The sequence below is a fragment of the Orcinus orca genome, chromosome 2 (assembly GCF_937001465.1).
Source record: "Orcinus orca chromosome 2, mOrcOrc1.1, whole genome shotgun sequence".
Lineage (NCBI taxonomy): Eukaryota > Metazoa > Chordata > Mammalia > Artiodactyla > Delphinidae > Orcinus > Orcinus orca.
Genome location: NC_064560.1, coordinates 86464959 through 86487486, shown reverse-complemented (window position 1 = coordinate 86487486; position 22528 = coordinate 86464959). Strand labels below are relative to the sequence as shown.

The following is a 22528-nucleotide window of genomic DNA, read 5'->3' as shown; positions in this document are numbered from 1 at the left end:
GCTTCCTCTGAGGCCCTATATAGGGGCCTTGGGCCCAGGCTGAAAGAGGTGCGCGCCCGCTCCGGCCTCTCGGACAAGCCTGGGCTCGGAGCGCCTCTCGCCCTCAGGTCTCCGTAGCCAGAGGCGTCTGGAGAGGTGAGGCGGGGGAAATTTCTCCCCGGTGCGAGGAGGCCAGGAGGAGGAGGAGAAGTAGTAGGAGGAGGAGGAGGATCCGCTTCTCCGGGGTTTCCCTGACGCCAGCAGCAGCGCTAGACGCGCGCTCCCCACGCCTGTCCCCGGCTCCGGGGACAAGGGGGAGGGGAGCGTGCCCGCCGCCGCGGCCCGCGAGGCGGCAGCCGGGATTGGAGCGGGGGCGGGCCGCGCGCGGAGCCTAGGAGGTGTCGGCGAGGGAGGCGCGCGCCTGCGCGTGCGCGGGGGTGCGCGCCCCGGGTCCCCGCCCCCCACCCCTGCCGCCCGTGGTCTCCGCCCCCCTTGCGCTGCTGTGTGGAGCCGGAGTCGGCGGTGGGTGGCGGCGCCTGGAACCTGGAGACAGACCCACCTCCCCGCCCCGGAATGTAGTGACTCCCCGCTCTCCGCTCTCCTCCCCTCTCCTCCCCACTGCAGGAGGGAGGCGCCCCCGAGTCTCCCCTCCCGCGAGAGGGGCCGCGCGGGCCGGGCCGGGCCGGGCTGGAGCAGCGGCGGCGGCGGCGGCGGCCGCGGGAGCCTAGCCTGCAGCGAGGGACCGGCTGAGGCGCGCGGGAGGGAAGGAGGCGAGGGCTCCGCCGCGCTGCCGCCGCCGCCGCTCGCGGGGAAGAGATGGCGGCGGAGCGGAGAGCCCGGCGACTCCTCAGCACCTTCTCCTTCTGGCTCTGCTGCCTGCTGCTGCTCGAGCGCCGGGCGTCGGGCGCCGCGGCCGCCAGGAGCGGCTCCCCGCCGCAATCCCCAGGTAAGCGGCGGTCGTGGGGTGCGGGCCCGGGAGGCGCGGGGTGGGGGTGGGGGCGGGGGCGCGGCACCGGCACCGGCGGCGGCCGCTGCGGTGTTTTTGTTTAGGATCCAGGAGAAAACGTGTAGGAACTTCTCTGCCTCGTCTCGGGTTGCCGAGGAGAAAGGGGGTCGCGCAGGGTAGAGAGTGAAGTGGGCAGGCGGGGGCGCTGCTGGGGGAGGGGCGGCCGTGGGGGCGCATCGGGGGCTCCGGGCTATAGTTCTGAGCTTTGTACCCGGAGGCAGGTTCACCCCTCGCCTCCCTCCCCTCCCCCAGGCTCATCCCACTTGTAAGAGTGGGACATTCTTGTGCTCACACAAGCACCAGTAGAGGCCACTACACACCTCATTAAATAAACAATCGTACGGCCAATTCATTAATTTTCAGGAAAGGAAGCGGGAGGGGGGCTTGAACTCCGCATTCCCTGGCCAGGGATTTCCCAGCTGAAGTCTCAGGGAAGCGCTGGTTGATCTCGAGGGACTCCTCGTGCGGGATTTGTAGCCCCGAGGCTGTGGAAGATAGAGGGTGTCCGAGGGACACGGTTGTCCCCTCATTACCAGTGGTGTTGACTTAACGATGAGGGCGCCTTGGAGAACAGCTCCAAGTGATTCCGTTAGTGTTCCCGTTATGAAAATGCTTGTTCTTTCCTGGGAAGTACAACTATATTTACAGCCTGTTAACTGCTCTTAACCTAGGGAATGGTCTAAGCATCGGATTTTAAGTACTTGAACGTTGTTTTCAGGTGGCAATATTTAAGTATATTTAGCCGCAAAAGCCATTTTCAGGTTTTCTATATCATAGATTATTGAAGTCACCTGCATTCCTATTTATTTAAGGGGACCAATTAACAAAACGCCAAACCTGCCCGTAAGGACCTTACAGTGTAATTGCGGAGCGGGACACACTCAGCAGATGAAGGACAAATTAGCATGTAATCTGTTTAAATTGTTTGACCAAGGTGGTGTATCATAAAACTTGACAACTTTCACCTACTTGCATGAGATCCGAAATTTCTGTATTTGAAAGTCATCTTGTCAGGCACAGTGGCAGCTTCTATTCACTAAACCATTACTTGTTTTTCTCTGGTTTATATTTAAAATCACACGACAATGTAATTTGGCTGATAAAAGCTTTCTTTTGATATTCTTACAGAGTATATGTAGTACACGGCTTTTGCCAGTGTTAAATGCTTTAACCCTGAAGTACCAATGGGTATTATCAAAACAGCCACATAAACAATAATGTTTTAGTATCACACTTGCACATTCAGCCTAGAGTACACATGCTGGTCCTGAAATGTAGGTAACTGATCCAACCCTTTCTATTCTTGTGGATAGGCAAGAAAAATGTAACTATCTTGGAAGACTCTTACTTAATTTTACATGTAGTTCATCTATTATGTGTGTGTTACTGCTTAAAATTTTGTCAATAATTTTGTAAGTAAAGTGCTAGTAATTTTAGATTAATAAAAATAATAAGTCTCTTAGGAAGTCATAACATCTGTCTCAACGTTAATTCAATTGATGGGCTTTTATTTTGTGCTGATGAGAGGTGTAAAGCATGGCTGAAATGTGCACTTTGCCTTCATGGAGTTTGCCGTCTGGCATGTGGGTTAGAAAGATAGACATTTAGCCACTAATTATATAGTAATTAAGTTGTTGTGATAAGCACTACTGAGGAGAAGAGTAGGTTTTGAGAAAGCGTATACTGCAGGGACCTAACCTAGACTGGGTGTCAGGGTGTCTCAGAAGTGAGATCTGAGTAGGAGTGGAGGTGAGGAGAGTCACAGCTAATTAGTGGTATGGTTGGGTCTAGAGCACGGATCTTCTGATCCTGTGCAGAGTGCTTTCCACAAACCATTCTGCCTCACTTCCAAAGGGAAAGGAATAACTGCAGCAAGGAAGGGTTGGTCAGTTCTTTCGCCAGCTGCAGAGACATCAAGGGGATTGAGAAGGGAGTAAGCAGCAATGGAACAAGCTGTTTCAATAAATCAGATGTCATTCGTAAGTGGTTTAATATTTTAATTGCTGTAGAGAGGTAGCTGAGATACCTTTCTGTAGGGGATTACAGTGAATAGGTGGTAGGGTATGGAGATATTTGGTAGTAAAAGGAGAACAATAGGATGTGGGACAACAGGATAAATGGAGTGTTTTTCCAACATTGGGTAGACATGAGGAGGTGGAGGAAAGAGAGAAGGACTGGTGATAGAAAATGGTCAGCAGTGGCAGAGGGTTGGAAATGATTAGGCACACAGTCTGGCTTTAGGAAGCAAGGAGGGGCAGATTACTGAAAAGATATGCAGGGACCTAGGGAAAGATGACATGATAAAGTCACCCGTGCATTGCAGGTCTTCTCTAATCAGAGTGAACAGGTTAAGGAATGGTGCTCAGGTGGGATTGGGATGCCAGAATGGAGAACGTTAGGAAGACAGTGTGAGAGCTTATTTGAAATCAGTTTGAATTTGAAGTAGACTAGATCAGCTATTTCTACCATTTCAGCATCAATGTTTTGTATCCCAAGAGCAGAAATAGTGAAAAGTTTTAATCCAGTATTGGTTGCTTCTGAGTTACATGAAATATGTAGAAATTGTTTTTTAAAACTTTTCTTAGAATAATCAAATATCCAATTCTCTGATCAGATTGCAAAAGAACATTTGATGTCCTAATGATGCTGAGGCTAGCCTTGACCTAGACTTCAGAGGTGTACTATAGAGGTCATGTAGCTATACTTCTCATTTAAGGTAAGAATCCTTTTGTCAACATCCTGCATAGGTGACTCTGTCTGCCTGAATCATTAACTTGATGATGTGATTCATTACCTCACAAGGTAGTCTATTCCCGTTTTGAATAACTTCTTTTAGTAAACTTTGCTTTATGTAGTACATTTAACTTTAATTTTCACCCTCCCCACCTTCTTGAATTTTTTTTATCTTCTCCTGCCTTTTTTCGGCGTCACCCTATCTCCTGATTCATCTCATACTCCTCTGATCAATTCTTCATTTGTTTTCAGGTTTTTCTTTCATATTCTCATCAAATATTGGTATCTAAGGTTGATCTCATTCTGTATACTTTACTTGTGTTCAGTTGCTACTGTAAGCTAATGACTCTCCTAGTCCACTCTGCTTCACGTGTCACCCTGTAGCTTCACTGAAGAGGTACCTTGCATTACACAAGACCAAAGGTAAACTCATCTTTGTACCTCTTCCCTCATCCCCTCTCTCCAGACAATAACAAACCAGTTTCTGGTCCAGGACTCTCATATTGTTTGAATGATTGCATGGACTTGTCTTCCTTTGTTACCCACCTTGGACATCACTGTTCATCACTCAACCAAGTTGTGATCTAGAAGTCATCCTGGACTCTCCTCCTTCCCTCTTTCCCATAGCCAGTAGTTCTTGATTTTTTTTTTTTACCTCCTAGATATTTCTCGAATCATCATCACTCCACCTAGAGTAACAATAGTAGCTCTGTAAATTAATCTCTTTATCTCCGCTGTTAGCCTCTAGAAGTCTGTCCTCCTGCTAGAATGAACTTTCTTATATATTTTTCTGAGCATGCCACTCTGCTACTTATAAACTCTTAGTGTTCTGTAGCTTGAGTGTTAGAGTCTGAACTTCTTGGCATGAAGATTGTGAGGCCTTTTGTGTTCCTTACTACAGGCCTCCCACACTCCCAGCTTAAAGCCTCATCTCTTGGCACTTCTAATGTGTACCTGGTGCTCCACCACTCCAGGTTAACTGCAGAGCTTCAGGTCTCCAGGCCTTTGCACATGCTGTTCTTTCTTCCTGGTTTTTTTTTTTAATTAATTAATTTATTTATTTATTTTTGGCTGCTTTGGGTCTTTGTTGCTGCGTTTGGGCTTTCTCTAGTTGCGGCTAGCGGGGACTTATCTTTGTTGCGCTGCACGGGCTTCTCATTGCGGTGGCTTCTCGTTGTGGAGCATGGGCTCTAGGCGTGCAGGCTTCAGTAGTTGTGGCATATGGGCTCAGTAGTTGTGACGCACGGGCTTAGTTGCTCTGTGGCATGTGGGATCTTCCCGGACCAGGGTTTGAACCCGTGTCCCCTGCATTGGCAGACGGATTCTTAACCACTACACCACCAGAGAAGTCCCTTTCTTCCTGCTAATGCCACTTCCCACCTACTCATCTGTTCAGTGCATTTTTTTCTAGTAGCCCCCTCCCCCAAAGAGAGTTAGAGTCATCATTCTCCGTGTGCCCATAGCTTTCTGAGTCCTTTTCATCTCGTGTTACTTATTTCTTGTCTTCTCTACTAGTCTGACCCTCCTGAGGATTTGGACTTTTCTTACGTGGTGTAGAACAAACATCTAGCACAGAGTAGATCCCCATTAATTGTTTATTGAATGAATATTGAATTTCTTTTAACTCCCGGGCCTTACAGCACAAATCTGATCCCTTTATATGATGGTCCTTCACATGTCTGATGACAAAATTTGTGTGTGTGTGTGTGTGTGTGTGTGTGTGTGTGTGTGTGTGTGTGTGTGTGGCTGTCTCCTTCTTTCTAAATTAATCATCCTAATTCCTTCAGCCACTCTTCATCTTACTTAGTTTTTGACCTTTTGTGAGTTTGGTCATCATCTTCTGGATATGCCGCAATTTTAATATTTATTAGTTTTGTCATTTTTGGAAAGATCAGTGATCATACTAATTGATCTGTAAACAGAGAGTGATGCCCTGCTTTGCCTGCCTAACTGGATGAAGTATAAAGGAGTTCATAGATTTGCAGGATGAATGTTCAAAGGAGATAAGAAATGTGACCGCTTTTAGTAAACCATATGAAAGTTAACATGTAGAATGGTGAAAAAAGACGTAGGATATGGAGGCAGAGGATTTGGATGTGACTCATGGTTCTACACATTTCCATATATCTGTTGGGGGCTATAGGCAGGCAAGAATAATACCTTGCTTGCCTAACTGAATTGTCAGAAGAATGAAATGTAAAATTGCTTATAAACTGTAAAGTACAGTGTCTGTATAGAATGGTTTTAATGTTTTTTTGTGAACTTAAAAATATAGTATAATTCTATTAAATTTTTTGAAAGTGTAGTTTTCTTTCCAGCAATTGATCATTGTTGGTTTCTTCTTTACGAGTTTTCTCTATGCTAATATAAAATATAGGGGTAACATTAATCTCATTATGTGGAAGTTCTGTTTACCTATTTCATAGTCTTTCTTGCCAAACCCTTCATCTTATTACTGACTTTTGTGTGTTTGGGAGGTATTTACCATGCCATTGGTAGGCATTTTGGCTTCTAGGTAAAATTGCATCAACAATAAGAGAACAGTCAGTGGAAATGACTATAGGTAAGATATTATTGACCCAGAGAGCTAATGAGGTGAGGAAAAGTGTTTATGATGTTTAAAAATTGACTTTGTCATGGGACATAAGCCAGTGAAAGATGATATTAAAATATAACCCCAGTTTTGGATTTGTTTAGAATCAAAGGAGTTTTTTGACTAAGGATTTTGAAAACAGACAAAAAATTCCATTTAGACCCACTGGTATAACTGTTGGTATATTTCTTTCTAGTCACTATCTATATGGCACATCATTTTTATGTTGTAATCATGGTGTATGTACAACCTTATATGTGCATTATTCCATTTTTCTTTGTTGCCGCACTATCTTTAAATCGTCAATTAAAATAAGTTTTTTAAAAAAATACTTAAATACATGTTTGTTTTGAAGTAAAAAGAAAGTACATAAAGTAAAACTTCCACCAGCAAATTCCTTTTTTAACCCATAAATAACCACTGTTAATACTTTTTCTTCTGTATTTACAGAAGATATGTGTGTATAGTTTTATTTTTTACACATAAGCAGGATCATACTAATTGTTTTTCAACTTGTTTTTCACTTAATAATGCATTGGAGATCTTTCCATACTACTGAATACAGATTTTCCTATAATCATTATTTAAAATGTCTGTACTCTTCCAGTGAATGAATATAATATTAATAGTGGCCAATAAAAGTATTTATTGAATACTCACTGAGCTGTAGGCACTGTACCACTCTCTATTACATGCATTTAATCCTTTATACATCCTCGTGAGGAAGATGGTAATATCTCCCCATTCTACAGTTGAGGTAACTGAGTGTCAAATATTAAGTGACTTGTCATAGGCCTCACAGTTCTCATGTGGAAAAGTCGGCATTCAAATCCAGTCCTTTACAGGTCAAAAGTCTATGCTCTTTATCATACTGCATACTGCTGCTAACAATTATTCTCCTTTTATAGATGTTGACGTTGTTTTCAGTATTTTGCTCTAATAAAGAATGCTGTAATGAACATCTTCCCACGTGTAGTCTTTCCTTCCGTATTTTGGATTCCCTTGGATAGGATTATTGGTGAAAAGATAATTTGTGTGTGTATGTGGGAGTCAGGGTTCCATTTATTTTAGAAGAGTAATGATACCATTGAGTAATACCATTCATTGACCAGTACTTTTACAATTTCTTCAAGATATTTCATCTTTAATTGTGACCTTAAGGCCATAATATTAAAATGCAGGTCCCATAGCTTCTCTGTTTCATCTGTTAACTGAAGGAATTAATTAATAATTAATAGGTGATCTCAAAGGTCCCTTCTATCTCCAAGTTTCTATAACTCTGTAGTCTATAAAATTGAGTAGTAGATTTATCTCAGCTAAATGACTTCTGCTAAGTTTTGTGTTTGAACACTGATCTCGTTTCTGTTCTTTGATTCAAGAATTACCTTTTGTCATTCTCTAAAGCCCAAGTTACTATGCATCTTTTTTTTTCCAGTGTGAAGTCGGATATGATTGGGAAAGTCTTTTAAATTGCCTGTAAATGATCGTGTATGATTTTATTTTATATGTGTAAAAATAGCTTTAGGGCTGATTTCAAGAAATAAAACTTCAGTGTTAAGCAATTGTGAGATATTTTAAGTTGCAGTACTACTTGAAATATTAGATACTTAGGCTTATAACGGATGTAAAGTAAACTGGCAAGGTTACTGATCTAGCTGATATTTTGATTCTGCCTTCAACTTCTTTATGTAAAGAAAGGAGAGAGAGGTAGTGAGTGGTTTTATATGTCCTATTTTACTAAAATCAGTACTTGAGTTCTTCTTGTTAAGGAGTTAGCAGTTGGGCAGTCTGAATTTCAGATTGTGTCTTTGCTTTTCCTATTAAAAAGAAGCATGAGAAATAACTTCTTGTTAAAAATTTGTTATTGAAGTATAGTTGATTTACAAGGTTGTGTTAATTTTTGGTGTACAGCAAAGTGGTTTAGTTATACATATATATTCTTTGTCATGTTCTTTTCCATTACGGTTTATTATAGGATACCCTGTGCTATATAATAGGACCTTGTTGTTTATCTATTTTATGTATAGTAGTTTGTATCTGCTAATCCCAAACTCCTAATTTACCCCTTCCCATCCCCTTTCCCCTTTAGTAACCATAGTTTGTTTTCTATGTCTGTGAGTCTGTTTCTGTTTTGTAAATAGGTTCATTTGTGTCATATTTTAGATTCCACATATAAGTGATATTATATGTTATTTGTTTTTGTCTTTCTGATTTACTTCACTTAATATGATAGTCTCTAGGTCCATCCATGTTGCTGTGGATGGCATTAAGAAATAACCTCCTTTAAGTTTGTTTTATGGCAAGAATGTTTACATTTAATTTTGTAGTCAGTCGGATAGTTCTTGTATAGCCAAAACTAGAAATTTAGGTAATTTTGACTAGTTGCAAATATGTTATCTTTGAGGTATAATTATGCACAAAGCCATGCACTGTGGAGATACTAAGATGAATTGGACATATTTTCTATCCTTGGTCTAATAGCAGAGATAATAACTTAATTTGGAGAGAGAAAGTGTAATTACTGCTGTAGGTGGAGAAACAAATTCTGGAATCATTGTGTTACTATTAATCAAGTAATAGTACTACTTTTCTCATAATTTTGGTTCTATGTCTTTAGTCCCAACTTAGTTTTAACAGGTCAGTAGACTATAACTCTCAGAGTTATTTTTCATTTCTTCTGTGTGAAATGATTACTGGAATGTTTGAATATATGAGAATGCTAATAATGGAGCCAACTGGGGGTGCAGCTACTTCCATGTCTTCAGGAAATCCGGAGATTGATCGTACAGGTTTTCAGGATTTATTACTGGTCAGTAATAGCCAGTAAAACTTACTGAGGAGTCCTGAGCAGAGTGAATTTTTAAAGTGATACCACATGGAAACTGAATACAGAACATTTGTTTTTCAGGTGCAAAGTAAATGAGTAAAAAAAAAAATTACCAGGAAATATCTTTATGTGTAAGGTCTAGTTAAGATTATAGCATTATCATATACAAATTCAGGGAATAGAATAACAAATTATAAGTTTTATTTATAATTTTTATTCATAGCATGACTTTTAATGTAAAAACTAAAATTTGAGGATCTTTTTGGTTAATAGTTGAAAGCTTTTGGTTTGAAGTTGGGTTATTAGTTTTAAATTTACACAGTGTTGTGTGTCCAGGAGATTGTATGTACACTTCCTATGGCGATAACCCCTTTATTAATAGCACCCCACCTACATAGAACTCAACCATCATGCACCCTCACCTCCAGAACGTAACTGAAGACTAGGGAATAAGAGAAATAATTTTCAAAGTCTGTACATTGAAGTAAATAAGTTTCTCAGAGTCCCAAAAGTCTTTATTTAGAGCCTATTTATCTTTAATTCATATGTAGTTCTAACAGACTGTATTGTCTTATTTCTAAGTCGATAGTTGATCAGAAGTGGTAGAAAGACTGTCTTGAAATGCCCCCTAACAACAGCAGTTAGTCACCTTTGTAAGGAATAAGATTTAAAATAAACATAAGACCACAGAGATCTTCCTTAAACAGAAATGGTTGTCTCAGCCAAGTTGAGGAAAGTTTCTTTTCCTTTCCATCACTGCCAATGGGTATCTCCTGCCCCTGGCCATTTCTTTTGCCCCTCCTCCTATAGATACAGCTGCTGTCTGGAAAGAAATATCTTCCCTCAGAAAATTCTGTGGAGTCCCATCTCACCTCAAATTAGTGTGAGTCCAGGCTGACACTCGAGGTGGGAGAAAAGGAAATATGAATAGGAAAAGAGGTGAGGTGCCAGGGCAGGGTTCCTTCTCTGCTAGTCCCTACCCCTCAAAGCCATAGAATTTCTCTGTTAGCAGCATTTTTAACCCTGATGGCTAAAATATGTCTGTCAACTTTAAATTTGGGGGTAAAATTAATTGTTGGTTTGATTTTAAGAAAATAAAAAATATTAAAAATTTTTCAAACAGTATGTAAAATAAAAAGTGAGATCATACATTCCAACCCTCTCCCCAGTGATAATCACTTTTAATAGCTATGGACTTTCTGTTTTATCTATACAATTAAATATTTAAAATATATAATATATACATGTATAACTAACAAGTGATGTAGTGCTGTGCATACTGTTTTCCAGTGTGTTTTAGGACATCTTCCCATGTGAGTACATACAAATTTATCACAGTTGTTTTGATAGCCACATGGTATTTTATAGATGTATCATAATTTATTTAACCAATTTCTTTTGGTGCTCCCCAATTTTTATTGCAGACATATGCAGTGAACCCACTTTTACAAAATGTCTTTGTGCACATGTTCAAATATAGTGTAGAATAAGTTTGTAAATGTGGAATTGTAGGGTAAAAGAGCATGTGTGTTAAATTTTTTGCTAGTTATTTCCAGGTGGTTCTCCAAAAAGCTGATTTTTCTCTATCAACAGCAAATGAGAGAGTGCTGTTTCCCCACACCCTTGCCAACATACTAGTTATTTTCAGACCTCATAGTCTCTGCCAATCTGATAGATGAAAATGTATATCTCTTTAAATTTTATATTTTAAAATTATTAATGGAATTGAGCATCTTTCAGATTTTTATTAATGGTTTATATTATTTTTGAGAATTGTCTATTTGTCTTTTGTTCATATTCCTTTATCCTGTCTTGAATTAATGGTTCACTTGTAAATTAAACAATATAATTAAGAATAGGAACAATTTAAAACTTACAACTGTCAAAACTCCCATGGCTACTTGTGGTTCGTCACGTAATGAGAAGTGCATAGAGTAGTCGACTCAGTCTGCTTACCCAACTTCTGCTAACCACTGTTCATGTTTGCTTGATATAGATTCATAAACTTTCAAACTGCTCTACTTTGAAGGAAAAAGAGCTCATTGATTTGAGTGAAAAATAGGAATTGAAACAGATGCTACTACCTCTTTTAAGACAGAGCAATTTTAGTTTGGAGTAAGTTCAGTTAATCAAATACTTGCATGCCAGTTTGACTCAAGATACTGAGGTGGTGGTTTAAAGTGGAAAATGGATTAAGGATGTAGCAGGAAAGACAAGTTTAAGGGACAGGATATGATTTCCATTTTTGAATACCCTGAGCCTGAGATGTCAGCAGATCATCTCTGTAAAGGTATTACAGAATTGGGGCTCAGATGAGAGGTCTCTCTAGACCTCTGGCTAGAAATATAGGTTCAGGAATTATCTGATAGAGGTGATAGTTCAAGCCATGAGACTAGATCATTTCACTGAGGAAGGAAGAAGAAAACCTAGGGCAAAGACTTGAATATACACCCATCATTGGGTGTCCAAAGGAAGGAAATATTACTCTGTCTGCAGAACAAGATAAGTACCTAGAATTAGAGCTATGTAAAATGATAAAAGTTCATTTTGCCCCTACATATCTTATTCAGAAACATCTGTGTGAATAAATGGGATAGTGCTAACATAATGTTTGTTCTTTTCCCTTCTACATGCATGGTGTGGCCCTGGGTTAGAGTGCTAGGCAGGGAGAGGGGAAGCTTAAAAGGCAATTCTGAACAATTTTTTTTTAAAGAATTGTAAGATATTTATTTAAAAACATTTATTTATTTATTTGGCTGTGCCGGGTCTTCGTTGCGGCATGCAGGATCCTTTAGTTGTGGCATGTGAACTCTTAGTTGCGGCATGTGGGATATAGTTCCTGGACCAGGGTTCAAACCTGGGCCCCCTGCATAGGGAGCGTGGAGTATTATCCATTGGACCACCAGGGAGTGCCCCCAATTCTTTACTATAAATAACATATATAATAATTTATCACTCTGAACTGAGGTAAACAATGAGTTAATATGTGTCTGTGCTTAGAACAGAGCCTGGTTTATCTTAATCACTAATTAAATGTAAACTGTTGTTTGTTTTTATTATTTCTATAAACTGGATGGAGAGGCTAAAAATACATGAAAATTAGATAAAACTTATATAATTTGGTTTATATTATCTGATGGCTGTGTATAATTAGATTGTTAAATGAGTAAGCTTATGTGGGGAAGGATAAGGGTTTGTTTAATTTGGAGTATTTGGTTAACAAGTTTCGAGGAGGTAGACTTGAGCTGGTTTTGAAGGCGTGAGTAGGCTTTTTAGATGGGCAGGATTTTCTGGCAAGGAGAGTAAAATGAAGAGCAGTATGAGTTGAGGCAGAGTAAAGGCAAAGGCAACAAAAATGTTCTTGATCAGTAAACGATTTCTAGAAAAGACTCACTTTTGTTATTCTGAAGTTTATCTTTTGTTATGAAATGGCGGGTGATTATTAGATGATGAAATCATAGGCCAGGTAATCTTTAAAGATTGTGATGCTAGAAGGGAAGCTGGAGGTAGTGCTTGTTCCAATTCTTAATGCCTGAAAGTTAACCTTATCATTACATATTTGCTTCCTAAAACTTCATTTATTTCCTGTTAGGCTTTGTGGGTATCTTTTACGAAACATTGATTTCTCTGGATTTTATTCAGAGCCGCAGAAATAAGCTTCAGGATGATGTGTATTGGGAAGTTACTGAGGAATTAATTTTTGCTACTTTATGAAGAAATCCTTATTTTAAAAAAATTCTGTGGAAGTGTTCACTTCCTTCTTCAGAGTAGGTGTATTTAGGTAGAGATTTTGCAGTTTCAGAATCAGCCTTATTTATCAGTCATTAATGTTCGTGGGTAAGAAATATCAGGTAATATTATGGTACTAACTTGGTATGTAGTTCCACTTTGTTCAAAATTGTTTTAAGATTTGCCTCTGCATACGCATAATAATTTGACCTTGATATAAGGTTCCTTTTTCTTTTAGAACTCACTGGACAGCCCCCCCTGCCCTCCAAATTTAGTGCTATACATAATAGTAATGTCTACTAGGTACCCTCATACCCTCATCTTTTTAAAAAAATCTGTATATTTGTAGAATTTTGTGTGTGCGTGGACGTTGAGATTTAGAAATTTCATCAGGATATGATTAGATGGAAGTTTATTCATTGTTTTTTTTTTCCTCTTTAAAAAATGGTACAGTGAAGTTGCATTTTTGGTTAGGCATTAGGTTTAAATTCAGCCAGTAATGTGAAAACTGCCTATTATCATTTTCTCATTTAAATACCTTAGGAAGACCCTACATTGGAGGCTGATATTTCATCTCAGTAAGTTGGGCTTAGATAACTTTTCTTCTTAGTCTTGGAACAAGTTATTTCTTTTGTTGACTACTAAATAAAGATGAAGACTTGCATTTGTATTGTTCAAAATCATTTTTTTTTTTAACTCTAGAACTGAAGTGTGATGAGATGCACATACTAAGAGAGGCACACTGGAGCTGAGCTCAACTAGGAGAACAACAAGTTCATATCTCATATTGCATGCTTATACTGAATGGCAGGTAGAATGGTTCTATTTAAATTATTTCATATTTTCTCATGTATGATTGAATTCATTTAACTTAAAATGTGTGTATGATATGATTTCTCTCATTAGTGAGTTTTGTTGTTGTTCTGAACACACGAATCTATTTTAGGGTAGGAAAATTTCTTCTATTACTTTACTACGTATACTCTGTATTCTCTTTCTGGAATTCCACATAAGTATATTTTCTCTGTCTCTTTTCTCTATGACACTTTATTTCCCCCTTTTTTGGTGTGTCAATTTTTGCTTTATATGTTTTGAGGCTATATTATTAGATGCGTATGGATTTAGAATTGCTGTCTTTCTGGTGATTAAAGTCTACTTTTTTCTGATTTTGATATAGCTATATCAGCTGTTTTGCTTAGTGTTAAAATAAGAGTTTTCACCCTTTCACTTTCAGCCGTTTTTATAGTCTTATATTTATGTTGTGGATGTAGCATACTCTTAGGTTTTCTTCTTCTTTATTTAGACTGACAATTTTTGCCTTTTTTTCTAGAGCTCTTAGTCTATTTACATATAATGTAATGGCTAATATATTCAGCTTTAAATCTTCCATTTTTATTATTTACTTCTCATTGCTTTGCCTGTTCTGTGGTCCCCTTTCTCTTTTTTCTTGATGCCTTTTGGTTATCTTCAGTTATGCAGTTTTTCCCTCTCTTAGTTACCAGTTATATATTCTTTTACTATTCATTTAGTGGTTCTTAACACATTATTGACTGGGATTTTTGCAGACACTAACGCCTGTGGCCATAATACGTCTCCGGTCAAAAATGTGTTAAATGTATCTTTGACTTATTACTTTTACCATTTATTGGATAATACAAGACCTTTTGAACACCTTAATTCTATTTGTCCTTTTCTTCTAATTTTTGTTATTATTGTTATGTATTTTAGTTCTGTTTATATTTGATAGCCACATGACATTATTATTTTATAAGCCATTATTGATTTAGATTTACCCATGTTGCTTTTATTTGTCAGTTGCTCTTCATTTCTTTCTGCATCTCTGAGCTTCTATTTGGGGTCATTTCCTTCTGCCTGGAGAATATCCTTCAGTATTTAGTTAGGTCTGCTGGAGATGAATTCACTCAGCTTTTGTCTGTCTGAAAACATCTTTATTTCATCTTCAATTTTGATATTTTTGATGGGGGCTGCTGAATGTAGAATTCTAGGTGACAGTTTTTTTCTTTCAGCCCTTTGAGAATGTCATTCCATTGTCCACTGAACTCCATTTTTGATGAGAAATCAGCCATAAGTCTTATTTTTACTCTCTTGTGGGGAATGTGCTTCTCTCCCTCTTTCCCCCTTTGGACACTTTTAAGATTTACTCTCTATCTATGATATTCAGAAATCTGACTGTGATGAGCCTCGTTGTGATTTTCTTTGTATTTATCATCCTTGCTGAGTTTCTTGTATCCGTGGAATGATTACTTTCATCATTTTTGGAAAGTTCTTGGCCATTATCTCTTCAAATTTCTTTTCTTCCCCATTGGAGTTTAGGCTTAAGGCTTCTTTGAATCCTCGTCATTCTGATGGGTTCAGAAAAACTATGGTTTTTGTAGTTTATATGTGTTGTTTTGGTTGTTGAGGTAAGAGTGACAGTCTCTTATGACTTTCTGCATTCTAACCAGAGGCAGCACTCCATTTATTGATTTCTTAATTTCATTTATTGTATTTTTCAGATCTAGAATGTCTGTTTTGTTTTCTTTTATAGTTTCTAGGTCTCTGCTGAAATTCTCCATACTGTATCTTTATTCCGTAACCCATCCTGTCATACGTGTTACCATGAAGGTTTGCTTTTATATTTGTTATTTCTCCTGGTTTTGGGGTTGTCTTTTGTTTTTATGTGATTGTTTATTTGTGATTGAGTGCCAGGGATTGTTTATGAAAAATTATAGACATAATCTGAATGCTACTATCTTCTCTCAGAAAGGATTTACCTTTGCTTCTCTTCTGGAATGTGGTTATATGAAGTCACTAATAATCTCAGGTCACTTTAATCCATTCAGGGATTGAGATGATTTAAAATTGGGCTTCAGACCTTATGAGCTGAAATATTTTGGGTTTACTTTTATTTCTTGTATGTAGCCCTTTGAGGTCCTAATCCGCAGTTTAAGAGGTTTATCCTCCTCCTTGGCAGGTCCTCACTCCAATTTTTGTCCCCTCAGGGCTTACGTCTGTCAAGAGCTATGCTCATCTTCTCAGCCTCTTCAGCAGTAGTGGCCTTTAGAATCCACAGATACCTCTAGGTTAAAAAAAAACAGCTCCAAATACCAGGTTTATTTATTTTGATTTTCTCATTTTCTAGATCTTGGTCCCTTAATTCCTCATGACCTTGATTGCCCTCACACAGATCTTTTGTATTTTGTCTAGTTTCTTTATTTCTCCGTAGTGGAAGAGTTGGTCTGAACTGCCTACTCCGTCATTCCTGGAAGCTGAACTCTTGCAATGCCCCTTTCGTCTTTTCTCTTATTTGTGTTCTGTTAGAAATTTTCACGCTTGTCTGGTTTTTTGTCATGTGCAATCTGCATTTGTTGCCCCTGTTGTATTTCTTTGAAAAATTATTCAGTTGTTTTGTGGCTGAAAGCAGTCTGTCCTGATTTCAGATTCTCTTTTCATGTGCATGGTATTCTCAAGTTTTTTTAGGATTTCTACAGTTGAGATTTCTGTAGTTAGGAATTCTAGTACTTTAAAGTTTTCTCTCAGTAAATTTTCCAGGTGAAAAATTTTGTTTCAGTTGATAGAACAATCACTCCTTTAGCTCCTGGGTCTTTTAAAGTGTCTATTGATGGGTACTTGTAATGATGGGATGGTGTCTGTGTGTGCAGAGTATTGCTAGTTGAGATGGACTCTTAAACTTACGTGGGTTCGTGTTCTGATGTTTCAGGTCTAGATGAAAGGAGAAAATTTTAGACTTGCAGTAATTTTGTGTTGCTAGATCATTGGTTTGTAGGGAGTAGGGGTGCAAGGTATAGTCATACTGCTGTGAAATAGGTTTACTGTTACCGTGTTTGTTTTCAGTGCTGGAATTAAAAAATTCACAATTTAAATGCTGGCAGTTGGCTGTGGAACTAGCAGTAGCAGCCTCTTCTCTTTCTGCCCCTTGTCTCAAAACTTCACTTCACACATGATCTGCAATGTGAATGCTCTGCCAGGTGCTTTGCCAGGCTTTTTTCTTGGAGGCACCCCAGGCCCACATATGGTTGGCACTCTTCTGTGATTTTCAGTGGGCTGCAGATTTTTCCCCTGGGTTTTTCTTTTAATCTATTCCTTTGATTATTTCAGCGGGTATTGGGGGTGGAGTGTTGGGTAGGCATTGATTACATTTATGAGCTCAGTTTTGCCATCTTGAACTGATAATCTACACTGTGTGTGTGTTTTCTCTTTTTCAGTTGGTTTAGTTTGGTGTCTGACCCAATTAAAAAAGAATAGTTTTATTATTTTCTTTTTACTTTTATGTACATATAGATTATAATGCAATTTCTGAAGGACTCTAATAGGCTAATTAACTCTTGCCTGATATGAACTTGTATGGAATGGGGGTATTTTTTATTCCACAGACATTTTTGTGAATGTTGAGTATGTTTTCAGGACTGTGCTAGGTTTTGGGATTACAGACTTCAGCAAGTCTCTCAATCTTATATACCTATTCTTGAGGCAGAGATACATTTCTCTGAGGCTGAAAGACTTTTCTTCGGGAGAATGACAGCAGCAGTGTTCTTAAAATTTTGATTGTTTTTACCCATTGTTAAATATAAATGGGTACAAAGTATTGATAATAGTTCTTAATGTATGTAGAAAATATTGCAGTTAAAATCTTATTTATAAAAAAAAAAATCTTATTTATAATTTTGGCTGTGTTACTCATTTTTTTCCATATATAGTAAATTTCAGTGTATTCTCTGACCAGGTGATCATATCAAATAATAAGGGTTTATGTTACATGCATTATTTCATTTATTCATATGTAACACATACATGGAAAGTAGGATGGCATGACTTCTTTTTAATAAGGAATTCAGAGTTCAGTAAGGTAGGTAGGACATGAAACAGAAAAGTAGAAGTGTTATGTATTCATTATGCAACCTTTTACTTACGGGAAGAAGAATTAGGAATCTGCTTCAGTCTTAAATCTAGAATTTGCCAGTCTGAAAATCATTCTTTGGAAGTGGTTTGAATGATAAGGTATAGTAGAAGGAATTAGGAAAGCAGGTAGCTGAGGCCACAGGGTGGATTGGAAAAGAAAATGGCTAGCTTCATTATGCTGTTTCAGGAAGGACGTTATTTCTATCATAGACATAAAATACACTATAAGGAATGTTGGCTGTCTTCACTTTATATCCAACAAGAATAGTACAATTTAGGAAAAGCTGTTTAAATTGAATCTTCCTGACTAATGTTTTGTTGTGATATAAGTTGATTTTCCTCATATGTTCATCTTAGGTTAAATACATTATTTATGTAATGTTATAAACTTGATATGACAAAGTACACTTGCTGCCAGGTTTTCAGTTTTTAATGCAGTGGCTTTCACACTTGTTCAATTGTTAGAACATCTGGAAGCAGTGGTGTGCTTTGTGAGATAATTGTGAAGTATTAATACCTTTAATTACATTAAACAAATGAAGTATAATTCTGCAAGCTGTAAATATGACATGAATGCTGTTCAACTCAGTTTCAATTGAAGAAATATTTAATCAATATTTGTTGTGTACCATAACACAAGATAATTTCGTGATGAAAATGAATTATGGAAGAGGTAACAGAAAACAGAAGTAAGGTTCCCCTCCCCCCCACCTCCTCCCCCGAATCAATGGTTTATAGTATCTTTTAAGATTAGTTGAGGTCTTTATAGGGGCTGGTTGCTTTAGCCAATGGCAGCATGCCTAAGTGATTCTTGAAGTATAGTCAGTATTTTTCAGAGCATCATTATACATATACTGAGATAAATCTGTGCTCCAGAGGCCTGGTAATCTGCATTTTAAGAAGCATCTGCGAGATTTCTTACTCACAGAGCTTGAGAAGTATTTGCTAAATGTTGCCTGAAAAAAACCCCAGAATATTGCTTCTGAATTTAAAAGAAATAGTGTTTTAGAATGAACTTCCTCTCCAAGGGAATATAATTCATATGATAGGGTAGTTGCTATTTCACTTATATTTAGGAAATGTCTTTTTATAACTATGAACATTTGGAATATTGAAAAGAATTGCCATTTCGCTGAAAGTCTTTTGTTTTTTCCATGGGAATAATCATATCTAATGATTTTTCAAATGTGAAATTTATTAGAATTTGGACTGTATTAATGTAATATCTGGAAGATTCAAAGTTATAATACATTTTAAAAAGTTTTAGTTTTGCTTTGTTAACTGCTTCAACTTTTGGAAGCAGGAACATAAATGAAAAGTTAAACTGAAAGTCTTATATATATAAACTTTAAAAAATTCTTTCTCCAAAATTGTGAATTTGAGACTCATTCATTCAGTAAACCCTTATTGAGTATATGCTCTATGCCAGGCTCTGTGCTGGGGTGTTGAGGATGATTCAAACTTAAACCCTGTTTTTGATAAAGTTCATTTTAGTGGGAATGAGATAGGGAAGGAATATATATATATGTATATATATAAATAAACAAGTGATTTGTGCATTGCCTAACTTTAAAGAATTTGAAATTCCAGTCAAAGGTATTTAAATAACCATTATATTACATGCAAGAAAAAAAACCACAGTGTGTATACATGTGTGGTGGTAGTGCTAGTGTTGCCTTATAGGCTGTTTGGTAGTCTGGGCAGTCTGCAATGATTTCTTGGATTAGAATGATGGAGGTGCAGAAAAGTTTATGGAATGCGAAGACATTTAGGTGATAAAATAGAATTTGGTGATGGATTGGATTTTGCAGTGAGAAACGTGTCCAAGATGATTGCTAAGTTTCTTTAGGATTTGTATAGCAGGATGGTTGATGTTATTTTTGAGGGGAAAGAAATAAGTTTATGGGGGACAAGAAGAGCATGAGCTTAATTTTGGATATAGTGAATTTTGATATGCCTTATCCAGGGGGCAGTTTGTTACAGTCTGGAGTGTAGTGAAAGATGTGGACTGTAGGTTTGTGAGTCATCTGCTTAGAGTGTATGGTTGAGTAGAGAGGATGGGCTGTTACAGGACAGAGAAGTGAGTGGAGAAATAGGAGGAAAACCAGGAGAGGGTTGTATCATAGAAGTCAAGAAGGGAGTATCAGACTTGCTGGTAGATTAAGTATGGTGAGAAGTGAAAAATGTGTTTTGCATTTAGCTACCCATGAGTCACCCATGACCTTACTAAGAGCTTTAATTGGAATTTGGAAGCAGCTTGAGGGACAAGTGGGAAGGGAGGAAATGAAGACTGTGAGAAGTTCCAGAAATTTAGCTGTGAATGAGGATGACTGAATGCAGTGGTTGAGTCTAATAAGAATGGTGTGTGTGTGTGTGTGTGGGTGTGTGTGTGTGTGGGTGTGTGTGTGTGTTTATTGGGCAAGACTCTTGAGCATGTTTAAAAGGCAGTGGAAGACTATGTGAGAGGGGTAGTTTGAATATACAAGGAAAACAAAATAATAATATAAGTTTCCTGAGAAGGTTGGGAGCATATGGGGTTGGTTCTGAGCACAAGTAGAAGGATTTCCAGTAGATCAGAGAGGAGAGATAAGGCTACTCTTTAACTGGAGGGAAGGAGCGTAGAATAGGTGAATATTCTTTTTTTTTTTTTTTTTTTTTTTTTTTTTTTTTTTTGCGGTACGCGGGCCTCTCACTGCTGTGGCCTCTCCCGCTGCGGAGCACAGGCTCCGGCCGCTCCGCGGCATGTGGGATCCTATCCCGGACCGCGGCACGAACCTGCGTCCCCTGCATGGGCAGGCGGACTCTCAACCACTGCGCCACCAGGGAAGCCCAAGGTGAATATTCTTAATAAGGAAGTGAGGTCTTCTGCTGTGCATGTAGAGGTTTGAAAAGCAAGAAACAGTTTTCAGGAGAGTTGGTGAGCAAGTAGACCAGAGTTAGGATTGTAAGTACTTTAAAAAGTACTAATATGAGAATATACTGTACTAGATTTACCATGAATTTAAATTCTGTGGGGATAACACTGTTTTCTATGCCTTTTCTCCCCTCATATGCTAGGGGCTCATGAGCTGAGCACCTTGGAGATGGTAGGTTCTCAGTAAATATTTACCCTAAACTACTATCTTTAAGTGAAAAATGCATAAACAGCAACTACTCTTGACTGACTTAAATTTTGTAGATTAATGATAGAATTAATAAGTGAAGGAAGCCTCTTCCTGTAATGGTGTTTAATTCACCATTTCAACAAATCTCTCCCTGCAGCCTGCTAAACTTTTCTCTTTAATTAAGTAGCTGATTTACACAGCAGATTTTGCTCATTTGAGGACTCAATCCATGTCTAAACAGATAAAGGTAACAGCTCAGGCATAGTTAAGATACATTGTAAATGTGATCAGAATTTCACCTCAGGGCAATTCACTTTTGAGACATCCATCTCTAAAAACCTGTTGTGTCTAAAAGTGGGGACTTTTATAACCAATTCTCCCTTATTCAGAGGCTAATTATGTAGTTTATTTGTCTCAAGATTAGGCACAGTCTCCTTGTTTCTCCCCTTCTAACCTATCCCTCGGTTTGGGCATTTTGTTACTGTAAGCTCATGGGTAAGGTAAGGAGAAGAAAAGCATAGAAAATAGATAAATTAATGACTAAAATGAAGCTCTCTTGCTTGTTAGTTTTTCTTTTGTCTTATTTCTGTGGTCCACTGGAAGCTGTCAGAAGTGACTGCAGTATTCAGTGTAATAAAATGGGTTTTCAGTGTGTGAGGGAAACCCTCATCTTGTTTAGATGATAGAGATAATAACAGTTCCAGGCAGATAGAATTATTTCCCTATGTTTCCATATAGGCATATGGCTCTTTATGGGTGGGGAGTAACCCTTTTCTCTGTGTCTGTCTTCACACCCCTCCCCGGTAGCTGTCCCCTTTCTGTCAGTCTTATCCATAGCCGTAGGCATCCCCAGCCTACTCCCCTTCCTCACTGCTTACATGGATTGCTTTGCAAACATATGAAATGCTGTCATCTGGTGACCTGGGCAGAGTGTGACCAAGGTCAGGCAGGGTGCAGAGACCAGATGGAGGAATTCAAATTATGATCACTGGACCACACCCCCCTAGGTAGTGGCCTAAACTTTTATCTCTGTATCCTCAGTGGCCTAAACTTTTATCTCTGTATCCTCAGGGCTTCAGTATCTGGCACATATATGTCTCCAGAAATATTTTATTTTTGAATGAAAGACTATTTCAAAATCAGAGTATAGGAGGAATTATTTAATTTATCTTTCTGCTTTTGTAGATGAAAAATGTGAGGCTTAGATGCAGTAGTAGCTATTTATGTTCCTCTGACGTAGCTAATTATATTGTAGACCATACAGAGAGGTAAGTGAATATAATATGCAATTGCACCCTTCCAGGAATCCCAAGTTAAATAGAAAGTCAGCCATTTATCTAGCAGTTTGTGTGTGTGTGTGTGTGTGTGTGTGTGTGTGTGTCTGTGTGTTGGGCGGGTTGGTGGTGGTGTTTTTTGTTTGTTTGTTTGATTTTGTTTCTGGTGCCTATATTTTCTGGATACTGTGATATGGCAGGTACAGAGTTGCAGAAGACATAGACAGCTTTTGCCCTTAAGGAACTTTTCTGATATAACATGAGACAATGTAAGAATCAATATGTCTCAAAGTGGTATATGATTAAATGCCAAGTAAGTGGTACACCTTTATATGTGCCAACGTTATAAAATGAAAAAAATGC

General features: G+C 38.5%; 1 protein-coding gene across 14 annotated transcripts in view; it reads left to right on the top strand.

Moving 5' to 3' along the window:
• The first annotated feature begins 359 nt into the window (after positions 1–359).
• NEO1 (neogenin 1) overlaps positions 360–22528 on the top strand; it is a 251566-nt gene continuing 229397 nt past the window's right edge. For 3 of the 14 annotated variants that reach the window (XM_033440034.2, XM_033440036.2, XM_033440031.2), the window contains exon 1: positions 385–925. In XM_033440034.2, the coding sequence (XP_033295925.1) occupies positions 796–925 (130 nt within the window). In that variant the 5' untranslated portion in view covers positions 385–795. Of the gene's footprint in view, positions 926–13569; positions 13679–22528 lie in introns of all 14 variants that reach the window. The other 11 variants (XM_004276278.3, XM_033440041.2, XM_033440030.2 and 8 more) reach the window with 9 other exon arrangements.